This window comes from Danaus plexippus, assembly GCF_018135715.1.
Source record: "Danaus plexippus chromosome 3 unlocalized genomic scaffold, MEX_DaPlex mxdp_30, whole genome shotgun sequence".
NCBI classification, from domain to species: Eukaryota; Metazoa; Arthropoda; class Insecta; order Lepidoptera; family Nymphalidae; genus Danaus; species Danaus plexippus.
Window position 1 is genome coordinate 1,598,841 of NW_026869845.1, and position 16,548 is coordinate 1,615,388.

Here is a 16,548-nt window from a genome sequence, read left to right on the forward strand (position 1 = left end):
TTTTAAATATGTTGGGATAAAGGATATAAAATAAGAGACGTGATCGTATTTTAATCGGTTTATTTAACGTCTTTCAGGTTCTCCAATAATTCCTCTTAAGTTATTAATTACAGGTTTATATGACAATATTTTTGGCTTTTATTTCATTTTCGTAAACGTATTTTTTTTAATAAACATCTCCACAATTTATCATAACACGGTCGTGCGACCTACTGTCTCAATCGTTCTAACTCTTAGGAAAATGCAAATAATATTAAACGTCGAAATCTGTCTACCGTAATAATAATTATTCGAACGATATTAATGTTAGTTCGTGTGTTGTACGTCGACTAGACGAGCGGAGCCGGGCTCCTCGGCTCGTATCTTAGAAGGCGTAACATAAGACTTATTACACAATCACTACTCGAGAAATACCTACGACACATCCTAGATCATATTAATATATCGAGGACTGCATGAAGTGGCAGTGTTAGCTGACGTCGGCTTCACCCAGAAGCCGTCCGCCTAATTTGCTTACTGTTGTAATTAGGAGATTAAATACTACACTACCTCTCTCACTATTATCCAGGCAATTTTAAAGTTAACCTTAAAAGGTACGAAGATTAAAGGTTAGTAAAAATTGCCCCTTGGACTTTATAGATATAATTTGTTCTTACTTATGAAATAGAAACACGATGCAACAGAAGATACTAAATACATTACACGAAAATAAAAAAAAAGTATATAATAGATGACGCCTATATGTATAAATATATATTTATATGATCTAGAACTTATAAGTAATTATTAATTAATAAAAGTGAAGGTACTGTTTCACTACTGAGAATATAAATTAATTAGCTTTGGTGCTGACGATAATTGGAAATTAAGATAAATAATAAATTTAAGTAAACAACTTATTTATTGAAAGGATTTTTGTAGAAAGCCGAACGGAAAACAATCTATGTTATGAGTATAAGCAAGTAACAAGCGTTAAAATCTCTATTCGTTCAACATTTCAACATATACCTCTTTGTTTGATAATCACTTCCCATCCGATGTTTTATTTTTCCGTTATTCCTTATCATTCTATATCAAATTGAACGCAAATAATATATTTATAAATATATAATAATATACAGCGCTAATACAAAACCTCAACGGCTTACAGATACTGGTTTTACATTACATTATACTGTTTCGTTCGCGTAAAAATTATTATGAAAAATAATGAGAACTCTTAATACATATATTTATCATAAGATTTTTAATGTTCACGTAATATTACTATCACCTCCATATAAATATTGATCCATTACAATGCTAAGCTATCTATTGTGAACGAATAAATAGGGACCATGTAAAGGAAAAAAAAACTACCCTACATTACTGGTATTAGAAGACTGAACTTAGGACTTTGAAAATCGTATTATTATGAATTTTTCTGTGGAGTTGACGAGGTTTGTAAGATAAAAAACCAAAAAAAGAACAAACGGTATATACTGTGACATACTGATTGTAATTATTCTTTACGCTTTGGTTTCCTTTAAAATAATAAAAATATTTTAAACGGGGAGGAGTTCAGGATCACACAAATATTTCTAATCATTTGGACCAAAAATAACGTTTTAAGTGAAAAAAATACAAATATATCAAGATCGTCTTGGAAAGAGAAAAGTATCAAAATTAACGGGAGAAACAAATTCTCTATTGAACCAAAGTAGGATTAATGTCTGAAACAAATTAAGCAAGGATAGTGAATAATTATTAAATTAAGTTATGAAAGAAATGCGTCATGAGAATTCTTCGTTTACTTAAATTATAGGGAAAGTAATTTTAAAATAAAGTTACGATGTAAAAACTTGGTAAGCTCAATAACCAATCCAAGTTGGCATGTAATATTTTCAAAATGGCTCTCTAAGAGGTATGTCTTTATTGATTAAAACTGACCAAGATTTAAAAATATTCCACGATTCCAGTGCGAATGAAAAAGGGGGTCAAAAAATAAACCATAAAAAAAAATCATATCTGACATCCCGATATATATTTCGTTGCTCTCATAAAATATCTAAACAATTTCTCATTAATTCAACAATCGCCAACGTTGTTTGTAAATGTCACGTGTACAAATAATACCATCAAAATTTTAAAAATATTAATGATACCAATAATATGAATGATCGTGCATGTGAATTGTTTTGTATAAAATATATTTTCAACATCAACATGACCGTCACCCGATCAAGACTATTTTTACTCATATCTATTTTATATTGTATGTAAAAGGCTATAATTTGGTGTTTTCCTTGCTTAATATTAACTGAACGAGACGTTGTGCCTATGGTACATTGAATTTATCTTTATGTATTGGAGACATAACAGAGCCCTGAAGCGTTATGTTGACTTTGTGCGTGTGAAACAGACAACAGTGTCGTCGTGTAAATCTAACATGTATCTCAACTTACAATATAACTAATTAATTCCGTCGATACCAAATTCAATAATTTAAATTAAGGTGGATTTCGTGACGAAGTGCTGCCAAAATAAAAACATCGCATCTCATACACATATGATAATAATCTACTAAAATTCGAATTCGCGCTAAAAGAAACAAGAACAGCGTGGCAGCAGTTTCACGAAAAACCTATTTATAATCCTAATATTTAACTTTCAGTTACAGTTTATAGCTAAATACATAATAATAATCATAGTAAAATGTTTTATTTTGTGCGTTAAACATTTACACTTTATTATGTACATCAAAACATACGTATATTATTCAAAAACATAATGTACACGCTATCATCAAACTCTCAACGTAATATCAAATACACCCATTATACTAAACCTACTAAGAAGAGCACGTGTCCCAGCCATCATCGCAGCCTTGTCTGAAACATCCGACTGGCCAGACTTATCCGACACAATGAACTAATCCGAATCACCAGAATTATCTGACTAACCGAATCCGTTCAATTGGTCAGACTCGTCTGACTAGCCAGACTTTACCAACTCGTCCGATTCTACCAAGTCAAACACCTTGCCAGAACTATCTCGTGTCAAACGATCCGTGGATGTGACCTCTACATGATTAATCCGTTAATCGCTACGAATTATTGCTAACTTTTGTGTCCCTACAAAATCAACAAGAAATTGAATAGCTGGTCTCAATAATAAACTTTCATTAGCGTATTTAAACTTTAGTATCCTATGTCTAGTATCTACGAGCAAATACAGTTGACAGAATTTTAACTCGACATACCAAAAGTGTATTGGTTTAAGTTAACGGAGGATATTACACTAATCATGTGTTTTTGTTTCAACATTATACAAACCGATTGTCCATTGGTCTTTACTAATCTACTCTAAAATAGAATAGTGGCCAAGTGAAGATTAATAGGAGTGATAGAAGAAATACCAAAAAAGAAGGAATGTACGGTCAGTGTGTGAGTTTTAACGAGTGCTCAAAAATTGTTTCAATTAATTATGTTCTAATAATTCATTGTCTAACTCTAAATTTTGATAACTCTACATACATAATAAGATATTGTGAAAGACCTTTTTTGCGGAGGAGATACGAAATGCGTCGTGACTTTCGATGTTTTTTCAAGAATTTCAAAACAAAAGTGGCTTTATTCTGATCTCCTATAATTTCCTTCTAATTTCATGAACATAATCTTCAGATACTGTTATGGTTAGCAGAGCAGGAACTAAACCTATTATTTTAAATCATTCGACATAATAAACTCTTTGGGCAATAATTAGTCTTTGTTGAAAAATTGCATCTCATTACCGCGAATCAACGTTACCAACAAACTGAAACCTGTTTAAAATAATGGAACTGTTGTTATTAATTCCTTTACTTTTCTCTTTAGTATACGATTACATATAAATATAATAATTTCATTCAAGTCATGTTTCATCACGCCTGCACCCTGATTGATGTAAAATTAGTTGAAAATTTAATTTAAAAAAAAAATAATGTTTAACCATGAAAAAAAATAATACCTAAAAAGATATGAACGATCATTTTTAGGATCGGATGGAACAGTGGCAGCGAACTTTTGAGTCTGTAGAAGGATACATCAAATTATTATTTTACTTTCGAATTAGATACTCGATTGAAACAATACGACCCACTATCCTGTCATACTAAAACCGGATAAGAGTGGAAGTTACAGTCAAAATGTTATTAAAATATTTGCTTTTGGTATGCTAGTGTACAGTGTTGTAAGTGATATGGCTTTAGCTCAAGGTCTAGGGGCTCCAGGTGGATGCGGGATTGTATAAATTGTTCAGTCCGATTGTGATTCTGACACCCATCTTCAGACAGATAGACAGATGTTAACGTTATAAGTTCTGAAGTAGTGAAAAAGAAAATAAATCCCTAAGAAGCATTAATAGACATTTAGCACCCTTGGTGGCTTTCATTAAGTACGGGAGTGGAAACAACAAACCGTTTTTGATATATTTACACAATAAAAACGTGAAAAATAACTTATTTAATATTATTATCTTTCGAATACAACAACTACATCCCCGAACGAGGATAATATTCTCAACAAATGTCCATTCAATAAAGTCTTAATAACCATTAATTTTTAATCATTTTCTCCATCACAAAATCTTCAACGACACCACTATAATTTTAATACTTTTAAAAAATAAGACAAAATAACAAACACTGTTAACTATATAATAATGACGAGGACGGGGACCTCGCCCGCTCGGGGGCAGCCCAGCCGTCATGTATACAATTATATATATAAGATAATTCATATAAAAAACTTTTTCAACCATGTTTACAGATGTAATTGGTATATCAGATAAGTTCATAAGACGGATATATTATTACATATACTGTTCTTCTTATGCCATATTTTCTTACGAAACAACAACTACTTTTAATTAATTAATCCTAATACAAGACCTAGCCCATAAGATGTATACAATGTAGACCAAAATTAGGCATACATAGGCACGTGACCGCCCTGGCGAGGTTGTCATGCTTCTATATAAAATTAATAAGACAACGTGTGTATATGATTCAGAATTTCAGAAAAGTATGCATACATTGGCATATTAATTTCATTTTAATGTGTCAAACAATTGTTTTTGTCTTTATTATTACCGTTCGTGGATTTTGAATCTGTTTTGCTGGTTATTAATGTTTGATTTGCCCTTCTTAAAATGATTACGTTTTTAAAACTTCTTCTTCTAAAGTAAAACCTCGTCACGACGCTCTCGCCTTTACCAACGATTCGCTAAAACTTAACTCTACAAATGAACTATTGTCACTATGGTCTAAAGATCGCTTGCATTTCGTTTATTTAACATTAGATGAATATTTCTTTATATAAGATGGATTTTTTAAATAAGTTTAGAGACAACGTTAGTTATACCTAGAGCGTAAGGTGATCGTTATGAAACATTTCTCATTTCACTCATAATAAAGAAAATGGATTTTTTTTTCATCAATGAGTTATCAAATTCACAAGCTCTAGGTATTACTGAAGTCACGATATTTATTGTACTAAAAACCACATATTATGACAGTTTTTTGTGTAACCTGACACGATTAAGTAACGTCTATTTAAAAAAATGCCATATAAAAAACATACTGCAGTGATGTAAAAAATATAATTCGTTATTCGCCATATTACGTGCTTTTAAACAATATGAACACTGAACATTATATTTAAATAATTCAAACATCTCACTTAACACAATGCAATATTCGTTTACAATTCGTGTCGAAACATTAATTTAGTGGCCGGAAGGTCGGCCGTCGTTAGCTTTAAGTCATAACGCATAAGTAACGTTTACAGAATATTTGGTGTTTCATCGATAAAGGTGTACCAAACAAACGGACACAGACAAACTTACAGACTACAGATGGCTGACTCGCGGCGACGGCTCGGCGGCGGCGCTGGTCTCCGTCACCGCGAGTCGCTGACGTCATTGAACCCGTCGCTCATAATTTATTATCATAAGTACTGCACTAATACAAGTTTCGATCATAGTCTTCCGATCGCGGGACGCGGGAGTGCGACGCACGTTAACGTAAAACTATAACCTCGAATCGCGCACATTCACTAGAGGTATGGATGTCCAGTGAGTCCGTACGAAAATGACGGCCATGGTGGCTAAGAGGAGCAGGGGGTGCAGTGTGGTGGAAGCTGCGGAGGCGGGCGCCTGGTACGGCACTGAACATGTGGCCGTACGTTCTTCGACAGGCGCGCATCTCTCGGCCTCGGGCCGTGGTGGTTCACTAAGCCTCGCCTCGCAGCGATAGCAGAGTCTTCCCTCGCAGTACCAGTAGCAGCAGTCGTCTGACCCATAGTTTGATTTGTTGGCTTGTGCACCAGTTTCCGGTATTCGAGGATCTGAAAGTTATGGGGCTCTTCCTTAACAATGACACGATATATTTATCAGTGGTTCCAAAATAGTTAAATAAATAACATTTAGAAGTGATTAACCGAAGAAACATTTTAACGGAAAAGCCAACAGGTAAGAAATTGGTCAGAGCGATGTGTAATATCTAAGAGGAACAAAAGCGGTTGCAGCTTGCGGAGCATTTGTCAAGATTTCTAGTTTTGAACGGAGGCCAAACGTCGGCTAATCGAGCATAATATACCCTTAGATTCATCTTCAACGTGCGAGTTCATTTTTTTTACAACAAAGAAGACAATTCTTCCCGTTTCATATTTTGGGAAAATCCGTTTAAGACATATCAAAAATTCTTTTTTTATAAAAGTAATCACCTAAATTAATATTCATATAGATAATCTATTATTCCAACTTTTTTATTCACGTTTCAGTAGGACTAGAGTAACATTCTCTTTGTGATCATTTTTTGGCGCAAAAATATGATACAAGAAATTAAATTATATAAGTATAAATTTAGTCCTTCGATCCTATTCAGATATTTTATTTCTGAGGGCCGCCCAACAAAGGTATCAATTCCCCATACCATTACAAAATAGCAGACAAATTAATTCCCATTACCGAGGCATAGAAAGGTTGGTTCGCCAGCGTATTGCGTCGGATAAGCAGGCGCTCGGTCTGCCGGCAGGAAGTAAGGGCAGTGCTGCTCCACAAGCTGGCAAACGGAGAGGCAGGGCTTCAGCCTCAGCGGCCGACCGGGCCCGGCGGCGGCGGCACGAACCCAGCGGCCCACCACGCCGCCGGTCCGCCGTCGATCCAGGTAGCCCGCCACGCCGGTCCGCCGCCGGTCCAAGTGACCCACGCGCTCCAAGTGCCTAGCATGCCACCGTGCCGCGTGCTCGGGCGCCCGTCTCGATCTGCCACCTCCCTCCTCCTCCTCGGAACCCTCTTCAACCCACAGCGGCACCATCGTGCTGCATGCCCACCGTCTGTACGTCTCCTGCAATATAGTTGGGTTTTTTATTTTATGCATTCCTGTAGATATATTTATTATAGGTAATAATTGTCCTAAAAATAAATTTACAGTTTAGGTAGAATGATTTGTTATTTACTTTATTAACCCTAACCCTAATCCTAACCCTAAAATACCTAATTGTTCATGATCACTTTACGTTTTGAATCCGGTTCTAAATGTAAAAATTTAAATATTTTGCGTAGTTGTTAAATTAGTTGTTTGTTTCATCTTCACTGCATAAAATGATATTCAACACAATACACAGGTTAAATTATAACCTTATCATAACAGGAAAAAAATTATAATATATGTATATGTTTATAATTATTAGTTTTGGAATTATTATTTTTGGAATTATCCAGTATAATAAATCATTATAATGTATTAAGTACATTTTATTTGAAAAAGATTGTAAATATTTACATTTTAAGTAAAGCTAAGTGTCAAATATTTACCGAAACTTTATTAGATGTCTGTAAAACTGTCCAACAAGTTATACCAAATATTAAAGAGACGTTTCTGAACGAATATATATGCAATATTTTTACTAAGTAACCACGCACTAATTCTCTTTCTATTATGTTACATGTTGTCATTTAAATCAGAACAATTAATGACATATGTTTTTGTGTCATTCATTTCTGGCATTGACTCTCATAGTGTTTATTTCATATCGTAATTGTTAGATTTCTTTTTAATTCTTCTATAAATTAATAAATTTCTACATTGTCTATAGTTTATTAATCACTCATTATCGACAAACCACAAGACAGGGAGGTTGTTTATCATCAATTTAATATATATACCTTGTTCGACACGTCTGAACAGTGTTAGGGGAGAAACAGACAAGTTAAAGGTGACATTTAAGGTATATTCAGATTGTTACAAAAATTTAATAAGAAGCTGTAGGTATACATCTTCCGATATCCTTTTTGATGTTTGAAAAACACCTTAATATTAACTGTACTGACACTAACAATATAATAAAATTTATTTTTGATGGAATACACATCATTTGTAAGGAAGAGATTGTATAAAAAAAATACTAGTTTAAAAATATTTAATGTATCAACCCTATTCTTATTTGGAAAACATTACTAGTCAAATTTACATAGACAAGATTTCAATATAACCTCATTAGATCCACGTGCAATATCTGGCAGCTAGATACGAGATACCAGACAGAACCTATTTAACCCTTTAATAAAGCAGTGAGGACGAAGATATAATGTTATATAAATGACAGCAGTAGGTACATGAGTTATTTCAATTAACACCCTTCTATTACCGTAATAGCCAATACAACGTCCCTTTTATGACCATTCCTTTATCTTATGGCCCATTGACACGTGCTCGTTGTAATTATGTCCGCAAACAATTATGTCATGTGAACTAGACGTTAAAAATATTTTATTAATATAATATTGGAAAATGTACTCCATGGATTCCCTTTGTCCTTTCTGTTTACACAAGATTTCTTATACAAACGCGTTAGGTATTCCTGAATTTTACAAGCGTATTCTAAACTTCAGTGTAAGCTTAAATGGTAGCTTGGAGATAAATTGTATAAACAATAGCTTGCTTGCCTGAAGCATTTAATTTTTTTTTCACAGTAAGGTCAAGCCGCTTCAGATTGAGACTATTGTTCCATAAAGTTGTGAAATAAAAGAGTAGTTATTTAAGATTACTTTTGTGAACTGTTTCATTTCTGCTATTTTTTAATGTGTTTTTATACTAATTTTAAAACACTGGTAATTATTGTTGTATACCTGTTTTGTATTATTTTTTCTAAAATGTTCGTGTAAGAAAAATTTAAATCAAAACCAAGGTAATATTTATTCTTTACATTTTTTTTTTAAGACCAGCTTTTTCATCTATCCGAAGCCTGGGTTTTGTGCTATTGTGATATTATGCACAGTAATAATTACTGTATGCGGGAACAATTTGAGTGTTTGTACAAGTGTGTAAGGGGCCTAACGAATCAGAACAAATGAACATCGCATCAAACATTGTCTCGGCGGGTGTGGGATAGTAATCAATCATAGGATGATTCGTTCAATATATGTATGTGTGCCCTTTCTAACTTACATGTGTGCAATCTATCACAGTATATTGCTACCCCTATCTATGTGTTTGTAATCTTAACACAAACCAATCACAACTTAATAGTTTTGCGGCTAATGGATTCCCATTACTAGGGGTTTTCTTAGTGTTATCTTTATTTGACATCGTTTGAAAAGCACGCTCACATTAGCAAAGTATATATCTGTGTATGTAAAATTTAGTTGAATTTTTACTCTAAAATAAATTTAGTTTAAAAATTATTCAAACGGTTAAACGTTTTAAAATCTTCATACGTATGTTGTAATGAAGAATACTTTGAGTACGTTTAAACAATATTTAGTATTTGATTTCGGGTATATGGTTCATTTGAAATTTCCAAACTTATTGCATATGACGTAGACCCTTATTTGCTTTTAAAGAAAACATTTTGAAATAAATTCATCTGCATTTTATAAACGTAATGTCTAGAAATGTTATACCATTTAAGGGCAGAAGAGTAATATTGTACGGAATAAGTGAAGTTTATTTTATGCTGTAGAACAGATACATTAATAGAAATGTAAAAGAACATAATGAGATCTAAGATTTTCGCGAGTTTTATTCATTTAAATGAAACTAGTTTTTTCGGATAAACTACGCGTGATTTATTTTTGTAAAAAACTACATACTCCCGACGTTTCGGTTACTTTGCAGCAACCGTGATCACGGGCAGACGACATGTAAATGTCTGTCAGTTGGTCCTTGTTATTTATCACCTACAATAAAATTTATAAATAAATCACGCGTAGTTTATCCGAAAAATACTAGTTTCATTTAAATGTAAAAGAACAAATTATAATTTAAGAAAATATTGGAAACTATTACACATTTAATAAAGTATCCAGCTATTCGTCAGTCTTAAACGGCAGCGAGAGATCATCCCCGATTGCTTTGCGTAATGAGATATTTCCCGCATAATTATCGACGCCACAGGCAAATATGTTCATGAACGATGTCATAATGTTCGAACAATTTGCGGTTCGCCGACGACTTCGCCGGGTTTACTTCTTAACAAACCTATATTTGTTCTTACAGATGAAAAATTTATCATCATTTCAATATAAAACCTTCAAAAAAAGTATCGTTTTCAAATGGTATGGAAGAAAATAAAACAAACGACAAATCTCTTCCGTCGTTTCAGATCTAGCTCTTCATAATCGTGCAACTGCTCAAGGGACAATAGGAAACGTTTGCCAAAAACATTTAGTGCGATAATAGTTAAAGTCGTCCGAAAATAATAATACATATAAAATGAAAATCTGTCAAGTATGATCTGCAATCTACGTTACATACTTTTTATTCGTCAATAAAGGCCTTCACAAGAGATAATAAGCAATTCATGAACAATAAACAGATACCTCAATTAAAAAACGCTACACAAATTACAATACGCACTTGATAAAACTGTTAATTGCTGCTTGCATCGATGCAAGGAATCGAGTCGGTCGTTCCATTGACCTCGTGGTCTAGATTCGCCTATTACCTTAATATAAGAAGATTTGTAAATTATTTGTGAAGTCCTTCCTAACAATTTTAATGTTTTGTGCTATGAAAAGTTTATTATAGTTCATTTAGCTTTTACAGTTTTTGTAAGTCTTAAATAGTTACATATTTGTGTGGTAATATATTACTAAACATGCTATTACCATTTGTGCTATAAGTTACGGAAGTAAACATGAATGCACATAAAAGTTTGTGTTTAAACATAAAATTATAGCTCCTAATTCTGAGCCGCATCGCCATATTTAAATTTGATTTTTAGTTTATTTAGAGATGTTCTTTTTGTCAAAAAATCCCCTTTAGCTTAATATGCCCTCAACATAGTTCATTGCATTTAGTCCTCTATACGCTGGTCGGATCCAATATATTCCTAGCGTTGTAATTGGCTTCGAAATAAAAATTTCATACTGCGCTGAAGTGGTTTGTAATAGTTTTGTTTTTAACTCAACTATATTGACTGAGATGTCCGCAAAAAAATAGCACCCAATATAACGAAGACAAACGCGCCACTGGAGCTGTGAAAACATTTTAACGTGTTTAAATAAGCCTCTGAGTACTTATATACAAAACATCACCTTCCTCTTGGGCTTCACGGCCGCAGTCGGAAGAAATAATAAATAAAAAAAAGAAACCCATACATGGTATGAGAAAGTACGTCTTCCCCCAATTATTCTTTGTCAACGGCGCGCAACGCAATTCGCCGTCAATGATTAAATACAAAACAATTATTATAGCAATCGTAATTCAGATTTTTAAACTACAAAAAACTAATTAAAATACTTAACAAAATGACTTATATGAAAAACTATCCGTCATGTATGTATGATGGATGAGGGATGAAAGAAAACGCGTTGTCACGAACATGACTATCCCATACAATATTATATTAGAAGCTAGCCCTTGCTTTGGAAGAAGTATGATTAATATGCTACTGTGAAAGTTCATAAGTTACTCAGATAATGAAGTGGAATGTATATTGAAATAACGTATTTTTTATTAATAATATTCTTTTTACAAAAAATGCCACTACTAACCACGTTTCTAAGAACCTCATCCTCTAATTTATAACTAAATAGGGAAAAATACGTTTGTATTTCACTAACGTCTTGTAAATTTTACGGTATCTTATATAGAATTCAACGTAGAACAAAATCATTTGTCACAAAGAAAAGTATTGAGCATTTTAATATACCAATTGATTGATTATACAGGCATAGATTATATCGATGGGTTTGATTGGAACCACAAACTTCAAGAAGAAATATTTTTTTATATTAAAATTTAAAAAGTCTGAATATCCGGAATATGAAACATTATATCCAATTAACAAATTCACATTATCTTTTTTTATAAATATAAAAAACATATTTCCTTATCCAAGTAAGACTGTCTAATCACAATTTATTTATTTATAAAACTGTATTTAAATTATAATTCAGATATTTATTTACTTTAAAGTAGTTAACGAGTAAAAAACATACAAACCTAACGCATTCGTTTGAAAACAGGATCACTCCATATAATATAGGGTACTTACGAATGATTTGTAAGTTTTTGTTTAAGTCTCTTCCGGTCGTCTGTATGAAAACGACTACTGCGATTTAACCTTTAAACCTTTTATAATTTATTACTTATCATAACACGAATTCATTCGGAAATTATCATAGTACCTATCGAATTATAAAATGAACATATATTATACACTCAATAATTTTCTAAAAACCTTATCATTGAAACGTAACTATAAAAATAAACTCAACAGGTCAAAATAATAAAAATGTTTGCTTTTAGAGTGGTAATATAAAAAGCAGTTTTAATGTGAGTTACGCAGCTAATCCCCTTATCTGGGGCTGCAGTGCTGATCAACTTCCACCGGAACTACGATAAGCCATTCGTTATTTATAAAGGCATAAAACCCACATTCTCTTTCTACTTCAGAGTTCTAGTCTTATTCAAATAAAAAAAAAGTGACAGTTTGTTGCACTACAATCCAAATAATGACTCAAAATCTTAATTTTCATTGAAAAAAGTTAAAGAAGGATGTTCAATACTTTCAGTGAATCGTTTAAATTTTAGTAATAAACAATTTTAAAAAAAAGGTTACATAAGTTATAAACATTGTTTTTTTAAAAATATGTTACGATGCTTTTAAAAATGAAGAATGTCTCGGAGTGATAATATCTCAACAGAAAACATGACACCATTAAAATTAAATCAACAAAAACATCGGATTCCAAAAAAAAAAGTGCTTCTTTTTAATAACCAATTTCATTACTGCAATTAAAAGATTAATTTTTTATCGGAGCGTCACAGGGACAGGTCTTTTATATTAGTCTTTGTTATATCAGTTTGAGGAAGTAAGATTAAAATAGAAATTAGACATATTAACAAATGTTACTAAACGTGAGGAATAGGTCAGGAAACAAAAAAGAATCCCCTGAAACAAAATGAGAAAAAAATATATATTCGAAAAGAAAATTTTGCTTGATATTTATAAAAAGTATTTTCTGAAAATAAAAAATAACGAATTGAAGTTCAAAACAGCGTAATCACGCGATGTAATTATAAACTTCATTTCCATCATACAAAATGAAGTAAAACCGTCAGTGACACCTCCAAGAGACGTCTTCAGTTGAAAACTAAATGTGAATAACATTTTTAACTCTGTTTTACTTATATTTTATACAAATAAAAATACTTAGTGTCATACTATCAATTAGCGAACCGTTCTAAAGTAAATTATTTACAGTGGTGGCAATAAATAAACATGTGACATATTGTTGCCTTATTGTTTGAATAGTAAATCGTATCTACAGATATGTCGTTTGACAGTTTTACGTGTACAAATTGTTATAAGCAGAGTAGACTTCGACAGCCCGTCCCAGCGCACAATACGCCCAGCGCCATTCAATTGCGAGCTATGAGTTCCCCATTTTCTTATTTTAAATTTTCGCATTGAAAGCTCAACTTCATTTTTTTTTTGTTTTGCAATGCACAGATATAATATAGGTACATAAGTTTTGAAAGACTTTTATTGTGTTCCGGCGTATAGCTGTTATAGAAGTTTGAAAAAGTTACTCTTACCCTTCCTTATATATTCCTATTTTTACCCATTTCTAAATATTTTTAGCCTGAATTTATATAACTTGTTATTTTTAAAATTTATAAAAAGATAGAAGTTTTTTTTTTTTTATAAAATCCGATCCTAATCCGATTACAAACAATATTTATAAAGCTGTGCAATTTAATAGATATTTTTATTATATACATCAAGATTGTTATATAAACGCACTTAGGCACATTCTAAATATGAATCCGACGATTTAAATAATCTACATTCAAACTTGGAAAGACTTTTTATTTAAAAAGGGCGGTTACAGCGCTTACAAGCCGTTAAATACACGAGATGAAAGGAAAAAACCGAATGCATCACATCATTTCAGTTTTTGGACGAAATTGTGTGGAATTTTTCACGATACGAATAAAATGAATTATGAGCGTGTTTTAATTCCACCACTTAGAGCGATCTAAAAGTTAGACTTCACTTGAATAGATTATAAGAGTGCATATCATCTGCTATGTAGGAATAAATAATACATACAAGCGTTATTAAATGCTCAGTGATGTAAGATTCAATCTTCACAGTCGCGATATAGACTACATAATATCTGTTGCTTTACAAGTTTTTCAATACCATTCTAATATTTCTGAAATACATTTTAGCAAAAATAAAGACTATTTTACTGACATAGGATTTATATTACGGCTTTAATGATATATTGTTAAGTAGTAAATGTTGCAATTGATTGATGTATGGATGTTTGTGACATTAGAATACCGAAAATTTTATACTTCATAAGTAGCTTTATATAAGACTAACACAAAAACATACACTACAAGGAAATATTTATAATTTAAGCATAATAACACTAATGCTGTGCTGGGCATCCCGAAGCAGCGAACGCATGCATATGATTCTAGAGTAATATAATTTTCAATGATTATAGAATTTTTTACATAGTTTTATATAAACATTATATATTGGTGGATTGTATCTCATAGTTTTCGTCATAGTTATTAGTTGTTACGTGACAATCCATCAAGCGAGCAATTGTGATGCGAGCGCCGTACCCGCCGTCGGCTGCGACATCTCATAATACGAACTTCGGAAACCTCATCCACTCCTATTGCCGGAGTTTTTATACAGACCCTTCAAATGGGTTGTGGAAAATATTAAATCAGTGCGGTTATATGAAAGATTACAAGGGAAATATAGTTACAAGCGACCCCACTCATAGTAAAGTTATGTTGTAGTTTACATATACATACATGGTAATATTTTCTCAAAATGATGATGAATCTATTACATAAAAATACTTTAAAATTGAGGATAAAATTTATTTAATATGAATAAAATAAGCAAAATTTAAAACAATTTAACGACATAAGTGAATTCAAATAACGGTTGTATTAATTTTTTTTTATAGGAAATATAAAGTATGACGTTTTTTTTCCCATGTTAAAATGATTAAAAAGTTGACGGATAGATTAATCACTAGTCAGTTGTTGCGTTGTTTCAACAATACGAGCAATTAATTAGACCAGTTCAATTTTTGATACGTATTGTTTGCTCTTAGTATTGTGTACATATTAAAAATTAATAATTTATTTATATATGTATAGTCTGTTATATTGACAATTACTGAAAATGGAAATAAGTTACAATAGTTATTATATATTAGCGAAAATTACGGTTCATAGTATAAATATTATATTTAAGGGAACGATTTAATCCTTCCTGAAATGAAACAGTCACGTTTCTCTCTGTTCGAATCTGTTTACGGATTTGTATGGAATGTTAAATTGTATTATCTTAATGTAATAAAAAAAATAAACCTAATTAAAACACAGAACAATTAAGAAATCCCAGAAGATTATTACTTAGTCGCGCTTATCACTTATTAAGTAGGAAAGTGGAGCTAACTGACTCTGAGGAGCGTTTAGCGAAACACGGAGTAATTGTCGGTAGGTTCACATCAAATATGCAGTGATTCTCGCTTTCAAACTACCAAGAACTAAAATGGAACACACGAAGTCTCAATGCTGACCCGACGGCAAATATATACTTGACATATCTCAAGCTATTTCTGATAATAGAGAACAAATAAACTTAAAACTGATACGACTTTACAACGTATTTAGAACATACTTTGATCGGTTGAAAGGGTTTTTAAAAATATCACTTTCTGACAATGATTATAAATATGTACATATTAAAGATGAAAGTGTAATTAGTATACACTGGAAACAAACTGCAACAACTACACAGTAAGTACACACGTACACGCAAGTACACTTAACGACGTAGCAAGAAAAGAAATACAAAACCATTGGGATATTTCGCTGGTAAGAGCAATTCCTGACAGCCTTCATGGAAGGAATACAGCGAAAGCACAGAATGATTAAAATCATAAAATTTTTTAGACCTTTTTTTTAAAAACCTTTATAGACCCAATAATTTCTACAAGGAGGTTAATTATTATTAATATCAACTTACAAATATT

General features: G+C 32.0%; 1 protein-coding gene across 1 annotated transcript in view; it reads right to left on the minus strand.

The window, feature by feature from the left end:
* Nucleotides 1–43: 43 nt before the first annotated feature.
* Nucleotides 44–16,548, minus strand: part of LOC116766378 (uncharacterized) — a 39,575-nt gene continuing 23,070 nt past the window's right edge. Inside the window, exons 2-3 of the mRNA XM_032656222.2 lie at nt 6,988–7,366; nt 44–6,365 (exon numbers count right to left, since the gene is read on the minus strand). Of these exons, the coding sequence (XP_032512113.2) occupies nt 6,049–6,365; nt 6,988–7,366 (696 nt within the window). The 3' untranslated portion in view covers nt 44–6,048. The remainder of the gene's footprint in view (nt 6,366–6,987; nt 7,367–16,548) is intronic.